Source organism: Labeo rohita, chromosome 6 (genome assembly GCF_022985175.1).
Source record: "Labeo rohita strain BAU-BD-2019 chromosome 6, IGBB_LRoh.1.0, whole genome shotgun sequence".
Classification (NCBI taxonomy): Eukaryota; Metazoa; Chordata; class Actinopteri; order Cypriniformes; family Cyprinidae; genus Labeo; species Labeo rohita.
The window spans coordinates 23,109,938-23,136,500 of record NC_066874.1 but is presented as its reverse complement, the minus strand read 5'-3'; the positions used below and the strand labels follow the sequence as shown (position 1 = coordinate 23,136,500).

General features: G+C 35.1%; 2 protein-coding genes across 4 annotated transcripts; both read right to left on the bottom strand.

Annotated features, from left to right (window-relative positions):
- Nucleotides 1–359: 359 nt before the first annotated feature.
- Nucleotides 360–8,444, bottom strand: tmem45a (transmembrane protein 45a). Its single transcript, XM_051111415.1, has 6 exons — nt 8,176–8,444; nt 5,405–5,615; nt 3,663–3,875; nt 3,302–3,486; nt 3,070–3,212; nt 360–1,419 (listed from the first exon to the last, which is right to left on the bottom strand). Exons 2-6 carry the CDS (start codon nt 5,598–5,600, stop codon nt 1,323–1,325), a joined length of 834 nt encoding a protein of 277 aa, XP_050967372.1. The 5' UTR covers nt 5,601–5,615; nt 8,176–8,444; the 3' UTR covers nt 360–1,322.
- Nucleotides 8,445–8,991: 547 nt separating this feature from the next.
- Nucleotides 8,992–18,190, bottom strand: lnp1 (leukemia NUP98 fusion partner 1). 3 transcript variants are annotated; one of them, XM_051111750.1, is made up of 4 exons: nt 17,657–18,190; nt 13,883–14,125; nt 11,069–11,167; nt 8,992–9,597 (listed from the first exon to the last, which is right to left on the bottom strand). In XM_051111750.1, exons 1-4 carry the CDS (start codon nt 17,810–17,812, stop codon nt 9,490–9,492), a joined length of 606 nt encoding a protein of 201 aa, XP_050967707.1. In that variant the 5' UTR covers nt 17,813–18,190; the 3' UTR covers nt 8,992–9,489. The 3 variants fall into 3 exon arrangements, with proteins under 3 accessions (XP_050967707.1, XP_050967706.1, XP_050967708.1); XM_051111749.1 differs by having other exon boundaries at nt 8,992–10,836; nt 13,895–14,125; XM_051111751.1 differs by having other exon boundaries at nt 13,895–14,125.
- Nucleotides 18,191–26,563: the final 8,373 nt, after the last annotated feature.

The window sequence follows — 26,563 nt, the reverse complement described above, 5'->3', positions numbered from 1 at the left end:
GTCAAAATGTGTGAGTGGTTTCCCAAGTATTAATGGAGCACTATTTCTTTTCTCTCGTTAGTTGGGTCATATGTTACACAAACACGCACCCACACGTTGGGTTTCCATGTTTTATATGGACATTCCATAGGCATAATGGTGTTTATATTGTACAAACTATATTTTGTATCATCTTACACCAACCCTACACCGAAACCTCACAGAATCTGTATGATTTTTATAGGCTTGTTTCCTCATGTTTTTCTCATTGGGTTTCCTCAAGGATTTTGGATATTGCCATCATTGTGGCGATATTTTGTCCCCATATCGTAGGGTTTACCAGGACCACACATAGAGACACACTTAAGTATTATAAAACGTATTGTTTTACAAATGTTTTAATGTAGTATTGTTCACTGAGATAAATATCTGTGGAAAAAATACCAGCACATGGCAATTAAAAAGCAATTAATATTAATACACAGTCTTTGTACACTGTTATACACTAATTTTATTGAAAAGAAAAAAGTATTAATTGTCAAGTTAAATTAAATCAGTTAATAAATGTATGTAATAAGATACTGTAATTTCAATAGTCCACGTACAGTGCCCTTTTTCAGTCAAAATACTATGAAAGAAAAAATTAACACAGCAGGCTAGCCGAGGAATTGTTATGGCTGTCAAGAATTATCAAGACAATACAAAAGCATCATTCATTTACAACCTGCAAATCTCTGAGGCATTAAAATATAACAATTTTAGCATATATGTCATAGAGTACCACTAAAAGCAATATGATAAAAACATTATATTCTCTGTCCTGACAACATATAAAATACTGACAAGGCACATGAAAAAATCTCAAATTTACACTATATTGCGTCAGATATACTGTAAACAATGCAATGACAACAAAAGTTGTATATAAAGAATAAACAATACATCATATTTGATTGACCTGATGCAAACCTGTATAGAAAATAATCAAGTTTTAATCAATTTCTTTGAGTAGGTTGGTCCTGAGGTGCATCAGAGAAATAGGGAGTAGTGAAATAAAAAAGGAATGATCATACAACTATCATGCAACTATCATACTGGGAACATGAGTGAGAGATAAAACACTACAGCTCTTGTGATATACTTAGAGTCACTTGTTATAGTATGATGAAACAGATCTTGGGAAGCAAGACTGCCACGGTTTGTCATCTCCCATCTGCTCCTCAGGAAATTAAGAAAGAGCTAATATTTAGTGACAATGCCTCTCTGTTCATATCTCCCACTCTCTGTCTCTATACTTTTCTTTGGATTCTGGTCCAAATGAATGATAAATGGATGATAAATACTCATAAAATCTCATCTTCAGACTCTACGTCTTTATCCCTTGGTTTCAAAAGCCCCATTTCCATGGGTGGCATCCTCCTCAGTCTGGTACGCACAGCACTGGAGAGAGAAGAGTGAATGAAAATGAGAAGGAAGTCAATAAATCAAACATACAGGAATTTCAGTAGAAGTATTTCATATGCAATGTACACTATTGTTTGGCTCAGTAAGATTTTTAAATGTTTAAGCCTCTTATGCTCACCAAGGCTGTATTTACTTAAGCAAAAAAACACAATACACAATAAAATATTGTGAAATGTTATTATAATTTAAAACAGCTGTATTGTATATTTATATAATATATTTAAAAATGTAATTTATTCTTTTGATTACAAAGCTGAATTTTCATCAGCCATTACTTTAAATATTCAGGGCCACATGATCCTTCATTCAAATAACATTCTGATTTTGTTCTCAAGAAATATTTCTTATTATTATCAGGTGTTGACAATTGTTGCGCTCCTTAATATTTTGAGGACACACATGATAATTTTTCCCAGAAAGTCAAAAGAACAGCATTCATTTGAAACAGAAATTTCAATTATATCAAATAGTTGCACTCATGAGCTACTGGTGCTACCTGTTGCTATTTTTACCACAACACAACTCTATATTATAAAATTATACAATGACCATAGCTAATGAAAGAGGTGGCGATGGATATAAGCGTAGTCTTAAACCAAATGTCATACTATAAATTTTTTTTTTCCCACAAGGAGTCTAAATTCTCTAAATATAAAGTGAAATCCATGCTGAGAAACTCATTCAGTGGCTTCGGTGTCATGACAAGCGTCGACATGTTTACATCCTGCCAGGATGGCATCTAGCGTTTCTTGTCTCTGCCATTTGAAAGCTCTTTTAATAGCTGTGGTCTACTAAATCCTCAAAGGTATCAGGGCTAAAGTGGAGAGAACAAAGACGTAAGTCTTTAGGAAGTTTTATTTATCCACAGGCATATTCCAATTCTTTTCTCCACTTCTTATCACTAGGAAAGCAGTAAAGACATACATCGCTTCTCTTGTTGCCCTTCAACTGAAAATACAATTAAAAGCTGCAAAATGTGGCATCATATCAGTATTTCAATTTTCAAATTGTATATTCTGAATTGTATCACGGTAAAATAGCAGCAGGTACACTGTAAAAAATAAAAAACATAATTTGTTAAATGTTAAGTTGTACTAAGTAACAACTCAGATATTTGTGTTTGCTAAACTTAACAGATGGGTAAGTAACCCAGCTGCCTTAAAATTTTAAGTTGATTCAACTCAAATATCTAAGTTGTCGCTTAGTATAATTTAACATTTCAAGTTGAATAAACTTTTGAGTTGACTGAACTTAAAAATTTAAGGTAGCCAGGTTACAAATTATTTTAAATTGACTCAACAAATTGTTTTTTGCAGTGTAGCGTTAGTAGCTCACAGAGTGCACCCATTTCACATCATCGAAATAATGGCGCCCCCATAGTCCAAATTATGTATAAAATGATGAGGATATTTTAAATAACGTACATCTTTCATAGGTTTTCTACTACGCATTTAAGTAAGACACATCATTTATGTCATATTAAACCATACAAGTCTTAACACCTGGGGTTGCCTTTAAAAAAATCATACTGATCCCAAACTCTTGAATGGTAGTTGATGGTCCTTTATGTCTGAATTGTAATGTTTTGTATGTCATGTTAGAATGAATATAATATGTCATGCTCACCAGAGAACAGACCAGTACACGACAGCTACAGTGAGCAATGCAAACGCCAGGTGCCAGCAGTAGCATAATGTGACAAAGACAGCATTGTCATGGTCTGTCTGATCCCATTTCACTTGACTGGGTGGATACAGAACAAAGCCAATCTAGAAAAATACAAGAATGAGAGTTAGCCAGTGTTGAGTCAAAATGACTTGCATATTTATGTATGCGCTTGCCACACACACACACTGACCTGCCAGAACCAGCTGCCCTGCAGTACGGTGAGAGTGGCTCTGAGCAGTTCTAGTAAAATATTCCCTCTGTGGAAAACCTCCAGAAGGCAGATGAAAGCTTGTCCAAAGATGGCATAGAGAAGAAGGGTGTGCACATGGACATCAAGCATATCTCTACCATGGAGATGGTAAAGGAATAGAAATCCTGGAGAAGGCGAACATGTACTGAATTTTATTTAATGTTGAATTATCACAGAAAGAGTAACAAAGAATTTCTCAATTTGGGTAGCAGTTCACACATTCTTATTAAAAACCACATTTATAAAGTGCTCTTTTACATAGTACTTTTGGACAAGACTGGGGAAAAAAACAAGATCGTACCCTCATTAAAGAAAGCAAGACCCAGCAGCATCCGGTCTAAGGCCAGTGGGGCAATGTCTGTGCTGTGGACAGTGAGAGATATGGCCCCCGCGATGGCAAAGAACAGGTACATGGTGGTGTGCTGCCAGTTCATCAGCTGCTCCCAGTGCTGAGTGGAAGAATCATACAGCTGAAACTTGGGCCCACCTGCTAAAAGCTGCTCTGCTAACATACCTGTGTAAAGGGCAGAAAGAAAACTAGTTGAGTCAAAAATCAAATAAATAAACTCGCTTTCACTACTCTAACAAATGGCTAATTATTAAGTCTATAAAATGCTGTGTTAAAACAGCCAAGCGCTGGGTGCAATATGGACAAACTCAGCAACTGGGTTATTTTGACCCAGCAGTTAACAGATTAAATGTTTAACCCAACCTTCTAGGAAGTTTTATATAAGCAAGGCAAGGCAAGGCAAGTTTATTTATATAGCACATTTCATACACAAGGGTAATTCAATGTGCTTTACATAAAAGGAAGTAAAATAATCATAAAAAACAATAATCACAATAATGAAACAAGGAATTTAAAACTTTTTCAATTATTTAAACGTTTATTTAATTAATTATTTTTAATAATAAATTTATTATTATAAAATGAATTTAACAGTAAAAAAAAAATAGAGAAGGACTATACATAAAATACAGTGCAGATCTGTTCAGAATCAGTTTAACTCAACTATTGCTTAAAAATACTATAGTTCTTGCTTAGAATGAACCCAAATATGTTGGAATTTACCAATTATTCATATTTTCAATAAAAAAAACATTTATTAATAAGATGAATAACCCAGCATTTTTTTTAAAGTGTAGGAGGTCTAAAGTCAACGTAAAATGATTACAAATAAGCATTAAAAACAAAATAAGCATTACAAATAAGCTAAAAATCAAGATATTTCTCATTTTAATTCACCCACTCAACAAATGCATTTTTCTTCGTATAACCACTGCTTGAAAAACATGTATATGTGAAGAAGACCAATTACAAACGTTTGATATTGAGGCTAGAAAAGTTTATTAATGTATATTAAAGTGTAATGTATAATTCGATGGACCGTTTTGGATTTAAATTAATATTTTCTAGTTTCCAAGCTCTAAAATATTTAACCGGGTAAAAATTGTGAATAAAGTATTTTAATCACAAGATTAAGTCTCATCCTTAACCCCAGTCTAATAAATTAAAAACAACTGAAAAAGTTACAGAGCCTTCAAATATTGTTATGGACAATGTTGGACCTTGAAAAAAAACAGCATATGCTGGTTATGTATGTTTTAAAGCATGGCAGCTGGTTTGAGCTGGTTTAAGCTGGTTCTTAGTTGGTCATGAGCTGGTTTAAGCCGGTTCTGAGCTGGTTATAATGATTATGACATCTGAAACCATCTTAAACCAGCTCATAAACAGCTTATAACCAGTTTAGGAACAGCTTAATCCAGCTCAAACCAGCTGCCATGCTTCAAAACACACCTAACCAGCACATGATGGATTTTTCAACAGGGCTGATCTAGACCAGTAATATAAAAATCTAATACCAAATCACAGCCAATACACTGAACCAGTCATTTTAGGAAACCTATACAGCAAAAAATGGTTCTCAAAACCAAAGTTGTTTCTTTGGTGAACCTAGGTTAAAGACAAATCATAAAACTTTGTTTCTCCATGTGTAAGATAAAACATATTATTCTATTAATAAAAGCATCGCATCAACTCACCAATAATAGAAAATGATAAAATGACAGCTCCTTCTATGATTTCTATGCGCCGTTGGGTAGCTCGGGATGCAAGTCTGCCTGCACCAGCACTTTTATTCCTGCGGGTGGCGTACAAAAATGTCTGCTTTGCTGCCCACCACAGTCCGGTTATCAGGAAGAAACTTCCAGGCAATGCGTGGCCTTTAAAACTTCCCATGATTTCCTAAATGTCCTGGAAATCAGAATAACAGTTGTATTTAATAGTAAAACAATAAAAACTACAACACAAAAATGTCATTGCGATTATGATTATGTCCTATGAGATTATCATTATATCTCAAAATGTGGCAAAGCACAAGCCAGTGTTTACTGGAGAGAAGAAATTGTAGACTCTGTACTTATACCGTTACGCCAGTGTGGAGTCTAACAGTGCAGCATATATTTATTGCCACCCTGAACAAATAATTCCACACACTATACACTGCGGGGGTTAAGGAAATGTCAGAGATACAAATCAAAATGCAGAGGAAGGTGCTACAGGGCCCGGGTGGCTTAATGAGGGGGTCCAGGCGTGCACCTCTCAGTTCTATTTTTAAACTGCAGTGTGAGGATAGCTGGAAAAAAAGTCCAAACCAAGTTAAATCAGAAAGTCTACACTATTAATCTAGGAAGTATAAACGGACACAATGAAAGCAGACTCATGTCTTAAACATTCACCAGACACAGGAAGGGTGAAGCTGATTTGCACTTGACAGATGTTTAATATTAAAGTTTAACATTTAACTTTAAAGATCAATAAAATCGACTTTTTTTGCTGTTAATCACTGAAACATAAAGGAAATTGAAATTTCTGTTCCTCATTTGCTCTTGTAGAGGATGATTTATGTAATAATTAAAGGCGTAGTTTACTTCCAGAACCAAAAGTTACATTTTTCATCTTGTCATCCAAGATGTTCATGTCTTTCTTTCTTCAGTCGTAAAGAAATTATGGTTTTCGAGAAGAACATTTCAGGATTTCTCTCCATATAATGGACTTTTATGGTGCCCCCCCCAAGTATGAACTTCCAAAATGCGATTTAAATGCAGCTTCTAAGCGCTCTAAATGATCCCAGCAGAGGAAGAAGGGTCTTATCTAGCAAAAGGATTGGTTATTTTCTAAAAAGAAAATTACAATTTATATACTTTTTAACCTCAAACGCATGTTGAAAAACTCCCATCTCTTTTTTCCTCCAACTTCAAAATCGCCCTACATTGCCGTTTTACCTTTTGAGGTTAAAAAGTATATAAATTGTATTTTTTTTTTAGAAAATGACTGATCGTTTCGCAAGATAAGACCCTTCTTTCTCGGCTGGGATAATTTAAAGCTGTTTAAACTGCATTTTGGAAGTTCAAACTCGGGGGGCACCATAGAAGTTCATTTTATAGAGAGAAATCCTAAAATGTTGTCCTCAAAAAAACATATTTCTATACGACTGAAGAAAGAAAGACATGAACATCTTGGATGACAAGGGGGTGAGTACATTTTCTACATTTTTGTTCTGGAAGTGAACTACTCCTTTAATCAACAGGCTGATCAGTTCTTGGCCCTTGAAGTCATTCAGGTCCAAAAGGAAGGCGGTCATTACTGCCATAATCAGTGTGTAATCAGAGTGTATCCTTGAGACTGTGACCTTTTATCACGTAAACGTCTCCTTCTATTTACAGCTGCTTTCAGATAGTAGGCTAAATTCAAATATGAGAAAAAGGTGCTTTTTAAAAACCGCAATAAACCAGAGACGGCAAGCACATAATGATCAGATGGATAAAAAAAAAAAAACATGGCATATGCTGTTTCATTTCAAAGGTAAATGAAGGTTGCATAAATGTTCTCTTTAAAATTAAATTTGCCATCATTCACCCTCATGTCGTTCTGAAGCAATTCCCCTTTTGAGAATAAAGAAAAGTCATATAGACATGAGAGTGAACAGATGATGACAGAATGTTCATTATGGGTGAACTATTCCCGTATTTTATTATGCACTGCACTGTATGACATTGAAAACAAAGGCAATGAGTAGCATCTCTGCAGCTTTGATTAAACCAATTTTTTAGTGGTCTAAACACTCTGTTCTTCAGGATGCTCTGCTGTTACCATAGAGACAAAATGAAGCTTTGAGAGTCTCTCCAGTGAAGAGGCCTTCGATCCTTTCATGTTTATGACAACATAAGAACGACATAATTTGAAATTCAACATAAACGGTCGTTTTTATAATGCTGAACCAAATATGAAAAACCACAGTGCACTTTTACAAAAAATAAAACATATAAAACGATGTAAAATATGCTATAATAGCTAATCCTACGCGATAAAATTACGGAAATACTTTTAAAAATCGTTTATCATTACCTGAAAAACGATACATGCGCCGTTGTCTGTGGAAGACTTAATAAATGTCTCGATTTCATAAACAACTTCAGATATAATGTTTATTGGGGATAAAGGTCTGGTATGTTTACGTTTTATTACGCTTTCTTAAGATGATGAAAAGCCTTCTTGATGAAAGTCTACAAACTAAAACAGCCACCTCATATGCTATTACGATGTTTTCTTATGTCTTATAGTGAATACAAAAAAACAGTTTTTGAGGTAATTACACATAGGTACCAGTAACTGGATTAGCTCGCCAACTAACGTTAGGTCCGCTGTTTGATGTAACGTTATTAAGAAAAAAAGCGGAAAAATAATAATAACTTCACTCTGGGACTGTAAGTGGTCTGTATTATGACTTAAGAATACATAGTTGATATCTTACCTTATAGATTGACCAAACAATAGGTTTATTCTTAAAAATATTAAGAAGAAATCTCAGAGTCGATGTTTTTGTCTCGAGAGATTGTCATCTGATGCTCTTCCACAGTACACTAAATTCGTTCAAACATTCTCACACGACTCTTCTTCGCCCCTTTTCAGCATCATAACTTTTTATTCCATCAGAAACTCGCACTTTAACAACTTCTTCCACTTTTCCAGCTGTTTTGCAACCAGATTTGGGGGTTTATCTTCTTCAGAGCGTCTTCTCAGTGGAACCTCCCATTTCACTAAACGATTGGTTTATGAACAGACCAGACGTCATTGTTATCGAATTTGATTGGCTAGCTTACCTGTCAATCAACAGTTCGTCTCTTTTCCACGTGTGCATTTCTTCTCCAAAAGATTCAGCTGAAGATTGCTACAATCAACAGAATTTTCACTCCAGTGGAATAAACTTATAAAACATATATCTGAAAACGTATCAGTGTTTTTTTTAGTTCGTTTTTTTTTTTTTTATGTATTTTAAAACCTCCGTAAATCAATTAAAGATAGACCACAATTCATTTCCATGATCTCTATAAACATTTAGGTACTTTGCAAGAGAAGATAATACGCTTAGGCTAAGCTTTTCCTAATACTTTTGTATAATGTTTTGATGACGTACTGTTTCATTAGTTATAGTTACAGTTATTGTATGTTTTATAAATGTAGGGCGGGACATGAGGGCAGGGTCTGGGTACGGTACGTGCACAAAGGCACGGTCACAAGAGGGCCTGGCAACGGAGAGAAGAACATCTCCTCACTGTATATTGTTTATTTTACACTTTATAACGTGACACTCATATTAAGTAGTTACATAGACACAACATGTTCCACATCTTTGAAACTTATTTACATTTCTGATCATCAGAAACATCACAACACGTTGGACAGAGTCAAATTCTCTGCCTTTGAATTTGGCATGTGTACATTAATGGGTAATTCACATGTTCATTGTGCAATACATGAGAGTAGAGAGGTGGACAAAGTGAAAACAAAAAGGCTCTTTGGTCAAACACTTAGCATGCACGGTTTTCAGCCAACATCCTCTCACACCAGAGAGTAAAATAAGCAAGGAAGATGGAAAAGGAGGGTCAGGAAAGAATAGCAAAAGCAAAAGACCACAGTCGTGCAGGTCTGCTACACATACACTAGTCTCCACTCAGAGATGATGTTGTTGTTTTTATTTACATATAAACAGGCTAAATCAGCGTCCAGGGTCACAGGCTACAAGCGGAGATGGAAATGATGATGCAGTGACAAAAAATGGACATTGTCAGGGAAACTGGACACGAGCAGAGGACCAGTAGAGGGGCTCAGGCATGGTCACATGAACTCGACAGGTGGGACATGACTGTTTCTGCCAAAGCCATTTCTCAATGCACTGAAAGAAAGAAAAGCCAAATTATGGAGGGTCATTTAAAACCAGAATGTGGCTGTATATAAGAAATTTACATCTGCACATGCTAAACATATTGCAATATGTAATGCTTTTAAAGAAGTGCAAGTGTAGCAAAACACACTATCAGTCTAAATTTAAGTTTACATGATGTTAAAAACTTCTGATGCTTAAATTCTTTACAAAAAAGTGGTAGTGTACCACTAAAATACATGCTAAAAATGTTCCTGTTTTACCAGGAAAGACTTTTTGTACAGCAGCTGTAGCAGAGGAATGATGGCACTTGCATGACAACTGCATGCATGATGAATGAAAAACAGATCTGTCTGACCTTTGAGGGGCAGAAGTGTGACCCAACATTGATTTCCATTACGGTGGCGTGATTAGCCACCAGCTAATTTCCAGCATGTGCATTTAACAAGCTACTATCTTTGAAACTGCAACTCCTGACATATGACCTGCAAATTCAGGATTTTACCATATTTACAGTTTCAGTCTCCATAATTCCAAATACGAGCCAAAACATCTTATGTTCACAGTCTGGTTTTCCAATCCAAAATAGTATAAAATGAACAACGGGGTCATAAATAATAATAATTGTTTATCCGATCAATGCACATTAAATCTGAAAAACAAAATTTGATTGACAGTTTAGTAATACATATTATGGTTCATATAACTCTTACCATAGGAAAAGAAAAAAAAAAATAACTAAAACATGACATTTTAATAAAAATGCTGGTATCTACTGTTGTTCTTTGCTTTTTTGATTTCAGAAGGAGGGAAAAGACAAAACTAGCCTGCAAAGAACAGATCAGCAGGTTAATTTTTAAGAAAAAGTACTGTGGAGTTAAACAAAAAAACTGACAAGTTTTTTGATAATATACTGTGTTATTACTGTTTCGTTTAATTATACATATAGTACACTCTTAAAAATAAAGGTTACAATCTTTAAATAGTATTTTTATAATCTAAAGAATGTTTTCCACTATAAAGAACCTTTTAAGGTTTCACAGATGGAACTGCTGATGCCAATAAAGAACCTTTATTTTTTAAGAGTGTATGTTAAACTGAAAACAATCAACGTTGTCTGCGTAAAGAGAGCTGGCGACGTGGTAAGCGATATTCCTCTTGTCCAGGACAGAACGGTATCTCCTTTCCTCGCTCGCAAGCAGGTGCAGAACTCCCACTACGTGGACGTGCGCCATGCTCCGGCCACTTTGCCTTCCCAATCCATAATCAGAGACAGCAGATTCAGTGTCATAGCTGGCACAAAAGCAGCAAGTAACCAGACAAACTTCATGCAACCCAGACGGGGAAAAGTACCAATTTTAACATCCTTGTTCACTTGGTGTCATGCGTAAACTTCTATATCCATTAACCCACAGCTTCAGTTAACAATTTGATGCTATTAGAAGGCAAAGGAGGAAAATGATGCAGGAATGATGATGCTTACCTCTTTATGAAAATGATGGCCACAGTGAAGTTCTTGGATGCCACCCCTTCCATTCCGTAGTTCTTCATGGCAAATAAGACATATGCTATCTGCATCACCCTACAAATAAACCACACAAAATCATCCACGTGTTAATATTAAAGCCTTGAATCAGTTTGTCTAATACAGTATATTGGTATACTGTGAACAATATTGTGAAATATTATTACAATTTTTGAACTGTTTTCTATTTTAATATATTCTAAAATTTTTAAAAATAAGCAGCCATTACTCCAGTCTTCACTGTCACATAATACTACAGACATCATTTGAATCTGGGTGTTAAAACATTCTTCACTACCAAACTTTGGCTTCTTTATCGCCACCTGTAGTTAAACCATGCAATTGCATGTCACTTTCGAGTTATTTAACGTAATTAGGTACTGCTTTACTGCACGGTTTGAGGAATTCCAGTGGTTACCGACGAGCACCTCAGAGAATCTGTTGCTCTGCACCAAGACCCACTGACGGTAAGAAGTACCAACAAAACAAACGTACAACCTATCAGAAAAAAAGAAGAAGCTGTAAGCATGGTTGTGGTTCAGATTATTTGACGCATGCTCTGTCACCTTCCCTTTTCGATTGTAGACTCTCAGTCCGAGATTTATTTTGTTTTAAAAAGTTGATTTCTTAAGAGGTCCCACGAGGGTTGCCATTTAGATCTGTTTATGTTAAATAGCCTGCTGCAGGTATATAGTCAGACCTTTTTTGTTTGTGGACATGAAGTAAACACTAAATAACTAGTAGTTATTAACTGAGATGACCCTTACGAAAATTAACCATGGTTTCACTACAAAAAAACAAACAAAACAACAACAACAACAACAACAACAACAACAACAAAAAAAACTGTTACTATCCTTAAACCATGGTAACTACAAATTAACTATGGTTTTGGTATTCTAACCTTAGTTTAACCACGGTATTAGTGACCACAGTACTAAAACTGGTTTTACAAATGGTAACCAATACACCAACAACAACAAAAAGATATGGTTACTGGATCATTCTATAATTAGGAGTACATTTAGAATTTCACAGTGTGAAGAAATACGTTTTCCTTTTTCCCAAAAACCCAAACATGACGTTACATAGCTGCTTTAAAACAATAAATATAGTATAAGGTGCTATATAAATAAAGGGGATCTGTAGGAATATGTGCATAAAATACCATCTATGTTTGCTGCTGTCCACCATATTATCTTTACTGGGTAACACAGTTGACAGGTGACTTAGTTGACATTTTTAATGTTTTGGGCCTATACTCAACATGGAAGCCTAGACCTGCTGAGCATATGGTATGTTTAAAAAGATATTTTCATAAACAAAACATAATTTTAGTTAAACTGTCTTGAAGCAATAATATTTGTTTAACACTGTTGACAGTCAGTTAATCCACTCTTGACACAGTTTTGCTAGTTTAACCAGTATTAGGGGAAAGAGAGAGAACATAACTTTTACTGTTTCATCCATGTGCTTCTAGAGGAAATATCATCATACTGTGCAAATTATGCCAGAATGGGACAAACCATTCCTGTTTGAGGGGGGATTTTCTAGTGGGTAACTTAGTTGACACTGGTTTTTCAGACACAAATAAAACAAGTTATATCACAATAAACACATATTATTTTTGAAGCGCACACCCAATTTCTTGATAACCTAATCTAACTGAAGACAAAATTATGAAATTAATTTATATTTAAGGTAATTTTCATACTTAAATGCAGAGTAGAATGAGCAACTTTACAAAATCGGACAGCTGAATACCAGGGTTGTATGTGATATGAACTTCATTTTTTTAGCAAAAGATGTGGCTTTTCCAACATCTAGTAGTGTGATTGGGAAAAATATAATTGTGTGCTAGAAAATGTGTATATTTTATATTGATGAAAATATATTCAAAATATATTTCATGGACATGAGATGTACCCACAATTACAGAATGACCCTACTACGCTTTTACAATAATAAAACCATGGTTAATTTTCGTAAGGGGAGGAGCAAAGATAAATGTGTTAAATAAACCAATAAATAAGTAACTTTTTTATTTAAGGGGATATTAATGAGGCAAACTAAGGGGCTATTTATATCAACTAAAACCCTGCTGAAAAAAACAGCTAAAGCTTATGTGAAAGAGGAAAATACCCTCCCTTTTGCACTTTGGTGGTGCATCGCCCTATCGCCCTAATGAATAAACCGCCCCTGCTCAAAAGGCGCACTAGCGACTGACAATAAGGGGCCTTGGTCTTTAGCGTTCTTGTCAGCGCGCCCACCTCCCATGCTGGGAACGCCGCTCAGAGCGCGATGAGTAGAACCAGGGGGCATTACATTGGTGCCGTGACCCGGATGGGAGTGAGGTTTAGGGGGCTGAGTGTAATGGAGGCCAGCCAATAAGAACTGTGCAGGTAAACCTCACACCTCTGATCTCAAGAAGCGCAATAGCAACTGATGCTATGGGCTGAAGGCGAGCAGAACCGGAGGGGGTACACTGGCGTGCATAATACAGTAAAACTTTTCTGTTTTTAGTACATTGTTGACATGTAAACCAACCCTAAACCTGCACGTTCTCTGCTCGTATGATTCTGCGGGAAACTGCTAGCTACAACATATAATAAATCACATTCTGACCAAAAATGACTCAGAAATTTAGTTAATTACCTCTGCGTCAGACCCGCTGGTTTGATATTTGAATTGAATGCTATAACACAGACGTTTTTAAGTATGACTTTTTAGGCCTATTGGATGTGACATGATATCATTTGGTCCCTCACCCACCACTGATATCACCTTCTGATTATTGAAACGCAGCCTCTTCTCTAAGCACTCAGTGAGCTCTGGAATGGTGCTGATGTGACATTCAGGTCCCCCCACTTTGGTTCGACTGTTTTCGTCTGAAGACACACGGCGGGCACGAGAATGAGAGTGCACCTCCTTCTCCTCACGGCCCTTTAGGTGGACAGGGACAGGGGCCATGGTGTTAACATGGAGGTGATTCGCCCGCATGGCTTCTAGCTGAGACTTTTCAGTACAGAAACCAAGACAGAAAGAGAAGGAGAAAGTCATTAAATGCTAAATTACAGTATAGTACAGTACAGTATAGTACATATTTTATATTGAGCTGAATGCCATAAATGGATTAGCATTTCCAATAGCAAATGAATAATAAAGTTAGTATTGTAAGGGTCAATATCACCCTTATAAGAAACTTGTATAATCATTTTGCACGGAATTGGAGTAAATAGACATTAGTCTGTAAGCTCTGACATGGCAAGGATTAAAATAGGTGAATTATTCTTAAGCAGCCTATAATGACTTGTGTAAGCATTTCACTTGAAGTCAAGCTAATCATAGGAGCTTCACCTATTAACCTTGAAGTATTTACTGCCACTTACTGTTGCCTCTTTGGCTGGATTATACTGCTTACAAATAGCTACATTACTTTCCCCAAGATTGAGCATGAGTGCAGTGCCAAAACTAGCTTCCTGACCTAATGCGACATAGTTCAAATATGCACGTATCTGCTGCTTGCAGAAAAATACACATTTGGAAAAAACAGAGAAAAGAATTGCCTGGGAAAAACAGTCTGAGAAAACAGTCTGAGTATGAATCTTTTTAACATCACCATGCCACTTTGGAACCAATCAGTCAGTTATCCACATAAATAGGCAAGTAGAAAATGAATGAATGATTAAATTCCCACAGAAATTTCCATTTTCTGTTCCACTTTAGTCAGATTCTGTGCATGTCATATCATGCAAAACTCTTTTTACACTGATTACAATTAAATCTGAGCATAATAAATAATACGATTTAAGCAACTAAACAAATAGATATTGTGAAAAATAAAGCAAGTGGTAAACTTATGCATAATTTTATATGTGATGATTTTCTACCAACTAGCCTTAGATTTATGTATAGCATATTATATTTGCTAAATAGTGTTTTTAACGCACACACACTCACACAAACACATTGAGTTTCCATGTTTTAGGGGAGCTTTGCGTAGACATAATGGTTTTTATACTGTACAAACTGTATTTTCTATAACCTTTCCCTAAACCTACCCCTCACACAAAACGTTCTGCTGTTTTAGATTTTCAAAAAACTTCATTCTATATGATTTATAAGCTTGTTTGTTGCCCCCATAATGTCAATAATGATTTACAATCTGTAAAAAGTATTACATGACAAATTATGCTTAGCACAAAGTGCAGGAAAATAACGGTCAGCCTCAAATTTCTTTTATAACTTAAGAATACTGAACCTTTATCAAAAATTTGATTGACTTTTGGGACTATTTAAAGCAAACTGCTTGTAACCAGGCATCCATTTTGACATCTCTCTTGTCTTTTTGCAATAAACATGCCTGATTATGTATGCACATATAAGGGGGTTGTGAGGCGTGAGAAAAAGCATGTAAAGCACTGATGTGTGAGGGGAGAGAACGAATTGCTGCTGGGTCACTACTGCTAATCAGAGCACACTTTCCTGTTTTTATAGCGGTTCTCTTCCAAAACCCATTATGCAGTGTTTTACCCAGCTTTGTTTACAAGATCAGCTCAGGCTGCGTGTCAAACAACGCAAAAGTCATGCCTTAAGCCGTAAACACACAGTAATAGACCCCTGCTGGATGTCTAGACTGGACATTGTAAATGGATCAGCTGGCTCCCAGATGCATTAAAGAAATAAGGTGTGAGGCTGTGTGTTACAGTGATTTTACCACAGTAAGGGATGGTCTTTTTAATACATTGTCCTCTCTCATGGTAAAATGTCTTCTATAAAACGGCAGCAAGAGCACTATAATAAAAGACACCAATATATTTTTACTAATTATGACTATATTTATGATTTAAGGGGAGACACTGCAGGCAAAAACACAGATTTTTCATGCACCTGTCAAATTTGGAGATTTTAGGCTTTTTGGTTTTTCATAAAGTGTTTTTTCAGACTAGTGGAAAGAAAACATCCAAAAGACGCTGTGCCATTAGATGTAAAGTACAATACTAGGCCGTTTTCTCAAAATGATTTTTTTCTCCTACGTTGAGCCACAATGTAGCCACAATCTCCATTTCAGTAGCACTTACAAACACCAAACTTTAAATTGTTATTCCTGTCTATATCCTGAAGCATTTTATAGAGGATTTGTTCATGTATAATTTGCTTGATGATATACAAAATTTTATTCCCCCCAAAACTGTGCAAATTTATCGGTCTGTTCTAAATATTTAGAGTGACAAAATGAGATAACCAAAATTCCCTCTGTAAAAACATGTTTCTAATATGCCAAAAAATTAAACAAGAATTTTGAAACTGACTTCATCCAGTGTTTAGATTTTTGTATTAGAAATGTATGCAAATTAGTGCATATTTAATCAAATAATGCATAATTTGCATATTTAAACCTAACATTTTAGAAAATAGATTAGAAAATGGAAATTAATACAAAAATGTTTGCAATTATCAATGTAATCAATCAACTGGGTAATGCGATAACTATTTTACCCTATTCACCTGTAGTGTCTCACCTTAACCTGTATCAAAATTAGTTTAATTATTATAAATAATATAACATTATTTATTATATTAATTTGATTATATAATTATAATTTTATGGTTATGATATTTTATGAACCTTATATTATTTATATTTTTCACAGCCTAATTATTATATATTTAATTCATAAAATAATAAAATAAAATAAAATAAAATAATAAAGCAATATTTCTAGTGATTATGAACATGGCTCTTCAGATCAGATTGTACGTTTAATAATGAGATAATTATATATATATATATATATATATATATGGAGAGAGAGAGAGAGAGAGAGAGAGAGATATTTATAGTTTATGAGCATTATAATATAATATAATATAATATAATATAATATATAAAACAATATTTCTGCCAAGTAATATAGTTCATAATCCTAACATGAACATGGTTTGTCAAATCAGAATTATAAATTAATTTTAAACAAAATAAAAATTATATTTAATTATAGGTAATATAATTTTTTTATATTTGTATTATTTTATATTATACATTTATAATCATCAAATATTAATAGTTTGAAGCCACTGAATTATTAAACAATAATGCACATTTTTATCAAATTGTTTATTATCCTATCCTAACCAATGAGATTTAAGGATTCAACAGCTCTGTAGTATTATATTTGTGTTCTAATTTATTATCCTAATTATTGGCTCGTTTCATAATGACTTTTGACATGGATTGTCAAATAAGAATTTTAAGTTGATTAATTTTAAACAATATATATTTAATTAAATTACTGTAAATATGTTTATTATTTTCTATTTTTATTATATTATTATATTATATTATATTCATTATCCTAACTGTTGACTCCTTTTGCAGTGCCTTTGAGCATAGTTCAATCAGAATTTAAAGTTAAAACTATTCATTTTATAAGTGGAAACTCTTAATCCAGTCTGGGTTTTGTTTAGCATTGTACAATTATATATTGCGTTTCTGATCATTCCCATTCTCTCAACATAATTCCACATGTGCAATCACTACCTTACCATGCAGGGCAAAGAGGCACGGCGGTCAGCTTTGTTGCGCGAGGGCCTCCTGAAACTCCTCTTCCTATCTTTGGCGTGCTCCTCCCCTACCCCGTGCCCCCAGTAACTGCTCATCCATTTGGTGAAGTTCCCATCATCGTCCTCATCATTGTCCATAATAATCGCGGGAAGCAGCCGAAGAGACAGCTTGGGAACCGGCGTGCGGAGCTCTCGCTGAGGCTCCTGTCTCCTGCAAAGAAAAAACGCACCAGGGTGCAGCCTGCGTACGATGATCCAGCTGGGTCAGACAGGGCTCCTGCTGCTGCTGCTGTTGTCCTGGAGCTTCTGAGGAACTCTTTTTTGGAAGGCAATGTGAGGTCCAGACTCCAGACTTGGCTTGGCAGTAGGTTGTAATTAGATTCCTCCACTTAGGTGCTCACAATGAGTGGGTTTAATTGCTTTAAGCCGACCCAAAAATATGCACACACGGCTTTTGTCGAAGTCTTTAAATAAGTGAATCCCCTGTAATCTGTTTAACACGAGAGAGGGAGGAGAATATAGTATAGAGGCGGGAGTGAGGTATAGGAGAGAGAGGGCAAGCTAGATAGACAATAAGAGAGAGAGAAAGAGAGAGAGAGAGAGGGAGGATGGTGTTTTTGGGTTGGTGCTCTGCTTTTAATCTTTCCATTACAGAGCAATGGGCCTGGGGGTGGAAGGGAGGGTGGGAGTTAGTCACACACACTCTGTGCAACTCCAATTCTCCCATACTTTCCACTTGCTGAGCACATCAAACCTGTCAATAATTATGGACAGCTGCAGGCGAGAACCAGTATGTGTTAGAGAATGAGTGTGATCATTCACTTTGGTTATGCTTTGGTACTGTCTGACAATGAGTAAAGTGAGACTGCTAATCGATGCAGATGGCATCTATCAAATGCAATGGCTAGACTTTGCTCTAATCATGGCAAATGATTTGTAGTATAACCATTAGGACAGTAGTATCAGCTGGGTAACACTTACTTAATGCCTTTAGAAATAGTTCATTATATAGATGTTTAAAATGCATGTTGTAAAGGATAAATAATTGTAACCAAAGTTAAAATGCATTGTAATATTTGCAGATTTCTCGTTATATCTGAAATTGGTTGTTTATGTTTTAAATGCATTATAATTTCAAAGCTAATAGATAAGTATTATAACTGTGGTGCATGACATTAATGCATTAAAACATTTTATAAGGCATTTTATATAAAGGCTTTAACTGAAGTGTTACTTAAGATAATTTGTTTGAGTTTATGTTTGTCCAATGACAAAAACAGCTTTGGACCCCATTGGCTTTCATTGATATATATATATATATATATATATATATATATTTATTAATATCTTTTGTGTTGCACAGAATACATGCATGCCGGTTCAGAACAAAATGAGGGTAAGTAAACAACAACATGTTATTTTTTTATTAACTATCCTTTAAATACATAATGAATCCCAAATATGAATTAATCTGATTATGTATATGCAAAATGCACAACATTTACCCATTCACAAATTAGCCTCACAATCCAAATGTTGCAGCTGCACGTTCAGTAACCCATGTATTTTCAGCTGACCCCATTTTCGAATATGATAAACCCCCTCCCCTTCAGGAAGAAGCAATCTGGGGCACACAGCAACCACCCCCAAGCCTTGTCTACTGTCCTGCTCCAGTTGTTCCCAACCGCTGGACTCTGGGGCAGCAGAGCGTACAGTATGAGAGGCCAGAGACACTGATGATACACAACACCTGTGGCCATGTCTGTTTGATCCTTGCCCTTAATCGGAAGTGTAGTGTTGTGTTATGATGTGAACTATATGAATTCTGGGTCACTATATGCCTATTTGTTTATTTTATTCCTTGTGTTCAGCAAAGAAATATTAGCTACATTAATCATGACTGAAACAGATTTGCAGAATGCACATATGGGTGCACCTTTGGATTCTAACATTGCATATAGGAACATTCTGTCCTTTTTTTCCCAAGAAATGAATTTAAAATCCCACCACAGTGTATTCTATACCAAAAAAGTGTTTTATTTGTTTATTTGTAATGGCATTCTGTTGTGGCAACTCCAACAAGTATACCTTAGTTTTACTAACAGTTTTACTAAAATTCAGGTTTTACTAAAGACACTCAGTGAAGAATTAACACTGAAAAGGCATAGACACAGCTATTTTTGCACCTGACCTTATTGAATATGCATTTGTAGGAGTTTCTCTTTTCAAAATGTATTTAAAGTAAAAAGTATTTGAATGAATCACGCAATGTGTTTTACTAATGTTTGCACTTGTCAAACGCTGTTTACAAAATAAAAAATGTACAACGATGTTGGACGATTCTTAAGTTGTAGGACAAATTATGATGGAGTTTTTTGCCATACTCGACCTCTTTAAGCCGGAGTACACAGATGATGAACGTGATTCGTAGTAGTGGTGGGAAGTTCGAATCATTATACCAACTCAGACCTTTGAGTCTCGTTGAATGAACGTATCTTTATTTGAGTAATTTTGTTCATTTCATTCATTTTTTGCAAATATAATTAAAATGTTACGTGTTACTTCCCTAACACATCTGCTGCTTACACAAACATTGATCACACTACAAACGAGACAAAACTATAATGCTATAAGAAACAGAAAAGATGAATTCATTGTTTACCTGGGTCTTTAGTCCATGATTAGCTCAACTCACTTCTTATCTGACAAGTTTTCAGGTTTGAGCCGTTCGTTCATCACGTGACAGCCCCATAAAATGAACGAACGACTCGAAAAACCCGAAGACTCAAAACAGGTGAACTAATTCCAGTACAGAACCTAATAGGATGTTGCACATGCGCGAGTGAATGAATCACTCCCCGAGATGGCTCGTTCTTCCCGAGTCACATTAAAGATTCATTCAAAATGGACGAATCGTTCAAGAATGACCCATCACTAATTCGTAGCATCGTGGATGCGCATCCCAGAGCCTGTGCTACCCAAGGTTTTGTGCTTAAACAATATACAAATTTTTATTTTCCGGAAAAAAATTACAGATTGTTTCGCTAGATAAGACCCTTCTTCCTTGGCTGGGATTGTTTAGAGCCCTTTGAAGCTGCATTTAAACTACATTTTAGAAGTTCAAAATCGGGGCACCAATGAAGTCCATTATATGGAGAAAAATCCTGAAATGCTTTCCTCAAAAAACATAATTTGGATGACAAGGGGGTGAGTAAATTATTAGTAAATTGTTGTTCTGGAAGTTTTGTTCTCCTTTAAACTACTTTGCGGAGGTACCGCGGAGAACAGAAGGCACGTGGTAGAAAGGAGTGGATTTTTTTCATGAATTAATTTATTTGAAATGCCACAATTTCCATTATTTCCATTATTTGAGCATATTGTTTGCCAAGCCATGTTATTTTTCACATTCCCCTTCCACCCTTGTGCTAATTTGCCCTGTTTAGTAAAACTGCGTGCACAGAAAGCAAAAATAATGACTTTATTTAACATTTTCTTTTCTTTTGTGTCTTCGACGCACGTTCACGATCAAATATATCATTATTTTTGTTTTCTTTGGGCACAAAAAGTATTCATATAGCTTCATAAAATTAAGGTTAAACCACTGATGTCACATGGATTATTTTAACAATGTCCTTACTACCTTTCTGGACCTTAAACGTAGTAGTTGCAGGGTCAGAAAGCTCTCGGATTTCATCAAAAGTAACTTAATTTGTGTTCTGAACATGAATAAAGATATTACAGGTTTGGAACCACATGGGGGTGAGTAAATAATGACAGAATTCATTTGTGGGTGAACTATACCTTTAAGAAACATCACATGGACTATTTTAATGATGTCCTTACTACTTTTCTGGGCCTTGAAAGTGGTAGTTGAGTTGCTCTCTCTGCAGGGTCAGGTTGTGTTCTGAAGATGAATGAAGGTCTTACAGGTTGGAAACGACATGAGGGTGAGTAATTAATGGCAGAATTTTCATTTTTGCGTGGACTATCCCTTTAATAAACTACTATTATTAAAACTGCTGAAAACAGTTGTGCTGCCTGTATTTCTTTACTATCACAATTTAATGCATCATTGACAAAAGTATTAAAAAAGTATAAAAGTACAGAAAGAAAGAAAAAGGAACTGACCACTTGAATAGAACTGTATAGACAGATAGATAACATTTTCGAGGACAGTTATAATGTGGATATAGTGAATAAAAGTACAGTATGAAAAATGATTGAAGACCATTTCATAATTTGACATCAGCCCAAAATGACTCAATTATTGTAAATATTAAATGTACTCGGCAGACTGTTTTTAACAGAAGCGCTAGAATGTGTAATAATAACATTGTAGCTCCTTATCCAATAAAAGTAATACTGTAAGAAGAAAATGCAATATGTGATCTTTTCAGGTGTTACAAGCATTGTAATTGAGTCAGGCACTGACAGAAAGACCTGTTTTCACTTTCAGGTAAAAGGTTTTAGACTAACATGAACCCTATGAAGTGTGTCCTTACATACACCAGCACATGTTGTTTCTAATCAGTGAAAACCAAATGGCCATCTCTTTTGCTATTCAAGGATCTTAATCGTCTTATCCTGCCAATGTAGGTATCACATAGTTTAGATTATGACACTCTCAGGGTTTAAAGCCGTTGAACCATGTTGTAGTGGATAACAAGTACAAGAGGTCATTCAGGCTTGGGTTGAGTGTGACCAAATGCAACTACTTCTTGACAAAAAGAGCGACTGAACATGGATGAATGCTGTACAGTATATTATTAAAACAGTCTTGTTTCAGTGCAAACCTGCATGAAGCAACTAATTTATTTGACCATATAAAGGTCCTTCTGTTTGTGGCTCTATTTCAGGTGTTTTCTGACGCTAAAATAGTCCCAGTCCCACATTCTCCCATCTAAAAAAAAGCAGGGTGGACAATATTTGTTCCTGGTTTCTAAACAGAGCTCTGAATAATGAACTTAAGATCCAAAAAGGACAGGGTGCTTCTAAAATTGGAGCCAATCCTGGTTGTGTTCTATCTCACATGCAGTGTAAGTAACTGTCGCTAGAGGAGGTCACATACACACTCCGAGGTTTTGATGACAACAGCATTTATAAGTGGGAATGTACTCCTTTCAAGTTATTTCTCAATCCTTGTACAGAACACAGTAGTCAATTCTGAAATCGCCATTTGCAATGCTAGTTTATATTAGTAGTTACTCCGTCTGTACAGAATTAGCTTTAGCTGCAGTGTGAACATGGCCTAAGAGTTTATTAGGCCTTAGAAGACCTTGTGACACAGTTTACCACACTGAGGAGAAAGTGAGAGTGTCTTGTGAGGATAACCACTGCATTCAAGATATCTAACATAGGAGTAACGTGGTATGTAATATTGATGTATTTTCAGTGTGTGCATCAGAGTCTGAGTTTTAGGGCCTTAACCCAGATTCACTGAAAGATGAGTGAAGAGACCCTGGCACTTTTCTAGGCTGAACGTAGGAGACAGCAGCCTTGGTTCCGTCTCATAACTGCTTTACTAGCACAAACACAAATTGATCATGTCTCGTGTTCTAGCTAAGAGCTAAGATTGATCTAAATCTGCTATGGCAGTGTGCATTCAATTGACATTTTACATCATGTGTCAACCAGAGCGCCTAGTTACAGTTTTTGACTACTGAACACGCACACATATACAGTATATTCAAAAGCAAATTAGATTTCAAAACAGTGTGTGTATATACATATGTATATTATATACAGTCAAGGTCAAAAGTATACATACTGCAGAATCTGCAAAATGTTAATTATTTTACAAAAATAAGAAGGATCATACAAAATGCATGTTATATTTTATTTAGTACTGACCTGAATAAGACACTTCACATAAAATATGTTTACATATAATCCACAAGAGAAAATAATAGTTGAATTTATAAAAATGACAATGACCCTGTTCAAGTTTACATACACTTGATTCTTAATACTGTGTTGTTACCTGAATGATCCACAGCTGTGTGTTTTTTTTGGTGTTTGTTTAGTGATAGTTGTTCATGAGTCCCTTGTTTGTCCTGAACAGTTAAACTGCCTAGCTGTTCTTCAGAAAAATCCTTCAGGTCTCACAAATTCTTTGGTTTTTCTGCATTTTTCTGTATTTGAACCCTTTCCAAAAACAACTGTATAATTTTAAGATCCATCTTTTTACACTGAGGACAGCTGAGGGACTCATATGCAACTATTACAGAAGGTTCAGATGCTCACTGATGCTTCAGAAGGAAAAACGATGCATTAAGAGCCAGGGGTGTAAACTTTTGAACAGAATGAAAATGTGTACATTTTTTTTTAATTTAGTACTGCCCTTCAAATGCTACAGTAAATGCTTATATGTTTCCCAGAGGACAAAATAAGTTAAATTTACCCTGATCTCCAAATTCAAAAAGTTTTCACCCCCCCTTAATGCATTGTGTTTCCTTCTGAAGGATCATTCAGGTAACAACACGGTATTAAGAATCAAGTGTATGTAAACTTTTAAACGGTATTTTTTTGTAAATTCAACTATTATTTTCTCTTGTGCACTATATGTAAACATCTTTTATGTGAAATATCTTATTCAGGTCAGTACTAATTAAAAAATAACCTGCATTTTGTAAGATCCCTGTTATTTTGGTAAAATAATTATCATTTATATATATATTCTGACCACATTTTTTTGTTATTTGTGAAATTTGCCTGCAATTTTCTAGTGGAAATTGTTTCTGCATTTTTTTTTTCTTTCATTTCCAATAGGCAGTCTATGATATATTAATATTGTGGCAATGGCATCATCCAAAGATGTTTTTTCAGTGGACCTAAAAACTTGTCTATACACTATTCACAGTCCAGTAGCCAGAACAATGAGCACCACCAGTTTAATAAAATTCGACCTTGCCAACCGAAGACACTCAAAGAGGAAGATAACACACTCAGTACAGTCTTTGTTCAACTGACAGGGGACATTCATTAAAAAAAATAATATATTCATTCTTCAGTTTAACTTCACCCGTGAGGATGACTGAAGTATTCATTTTACAGTCAAGTTTAAAGCCAGTTGCTCAATAGCATCTATGCTGTAGTGTACACTATCACATTTGACCCTCTAGTGGAATTTATTTGTACTGCAATTACAAGCAGAACCTAACCTTACAGTATTCTTATCCAGGTAATCTCAGAGGGATTGAGGGATTTGATTGAGTCTTATAATATCCTACTTTATTTTGACCTTTGTAGGTTTCGTCACTAGGCAAAGATATTTATAAATAAAGAATGCTTAATTTAAATGGGTCATCGGATGCCCATTTCAGTTGATATGATTCTTTAGGGTCTTAATGAAAAGTCTATAATATACTTTGGTTAAAAATTCTCAATGGTAGTGTAAAACAACACCCTTTTTACCTTGCCAAAATCAGTTCTGCAAAAATAATCCCATTCTGATCGAGGCTGCTTTAAATGCAAATGAGCTCTGCTCGCCCCGCCCCTCTCTTCTCTTTGTGGATTGACGAGCCTGTTTACTTTAGCTGCATTTAGCTGCGTTTATCTGCTTAACTTGCTAACTAGCACATTATTAGGAAAGGCGATCACAAAGATTCATAAAAAAACCCTTATACTCACTTCTGCTATAGGTGAAGCTGGATCACGAATGATTCGCACAAACATAGACGGGTATATGTAGATCGGGAGGTGCATTCCCTTCACAAACAAACGTAATCCACTGCATCTTCAGGGCTCAGATGTCGGGAGTAAATGACGACCACTATGTTCGTTATTACATCCAGCAACGCAACACCTCAATCGCTCAATTCTTGTTTAACTTACATCCCTGCTCCGGCATCAAAACATGGAGGTTGGAGGTTGTTACAACTGATCTGAGGTAAGACGCTCATGTCAATCAACTATTGTGGGAGTGGCCTCTGTGGGTGTGACACAACAACGACAGGCATCTGAGAATGGCTTGATTTGAAAAAGGGATTGTTATTTTTTACAGATTAATTAAAAACCACTGCATGGATTTTTATCATTATAGGGTAGATTTGTACATACACTGCCAACACACATTAATGTTCAAACAACATGTAAAAGTAAACTTATTTGAACCAAAGTATGGCAAATACAATAATATTTCGAAATATTTTTACTATTTAAAATAACTTTTTTTATTTGATATTTATATATTTTAAAATGTAATTTATTTCAAACCTTTTTTTTTTTTTGCACTTTTAGCAACAGTCACATGATCTTTCAGAAATCATTCTTATATTCTAATATAATTATAATATTATTGAGTTGCAACCAGCTGAGTAGATATTTTTCAGGTTTCTTTGATGAATAGAACGTTCAGGAGAACAGTATTTATCTGAAACAGAAATCTTTTGTAACATTAAAAATATCTTTATCATCACTTTTGATCAATTTAAAGCAGTGTTGCTAAATAAAAGTATTCATTTCTATAATTTCTCTCCCCAAAAAATGAAATAAATAAACAATAAAATAAAAATAAATTATACAGACTCCAAGCTTTTAAACGGTATAGTGTAAAATGTTACAAAAGCTTTTTATTTCAGATAAATGCTGATCTTTGGAAATTTCTATTAAATATTGTTTTAAATATTGCAAAAAATGATAATAATATATGTTTCTTGAACCTCAAATCAGCATATTAGAATGATTTCTGAAGGATGATGTGACACTGAAGACTGGAGTGATGATGCTGAAAATTTAGATTTGATCATAGGAATAAATTACATCTTAAAATACATTCAAATAAAAAGCAGTTATTTTAAATAGTAAAAATATTTCACAATATTATTGCTTTTGCTTTTGGATTGAATAAATGCAGGCTTGGTGAGCAGAAAAGACTTCTTTAGAAAACAT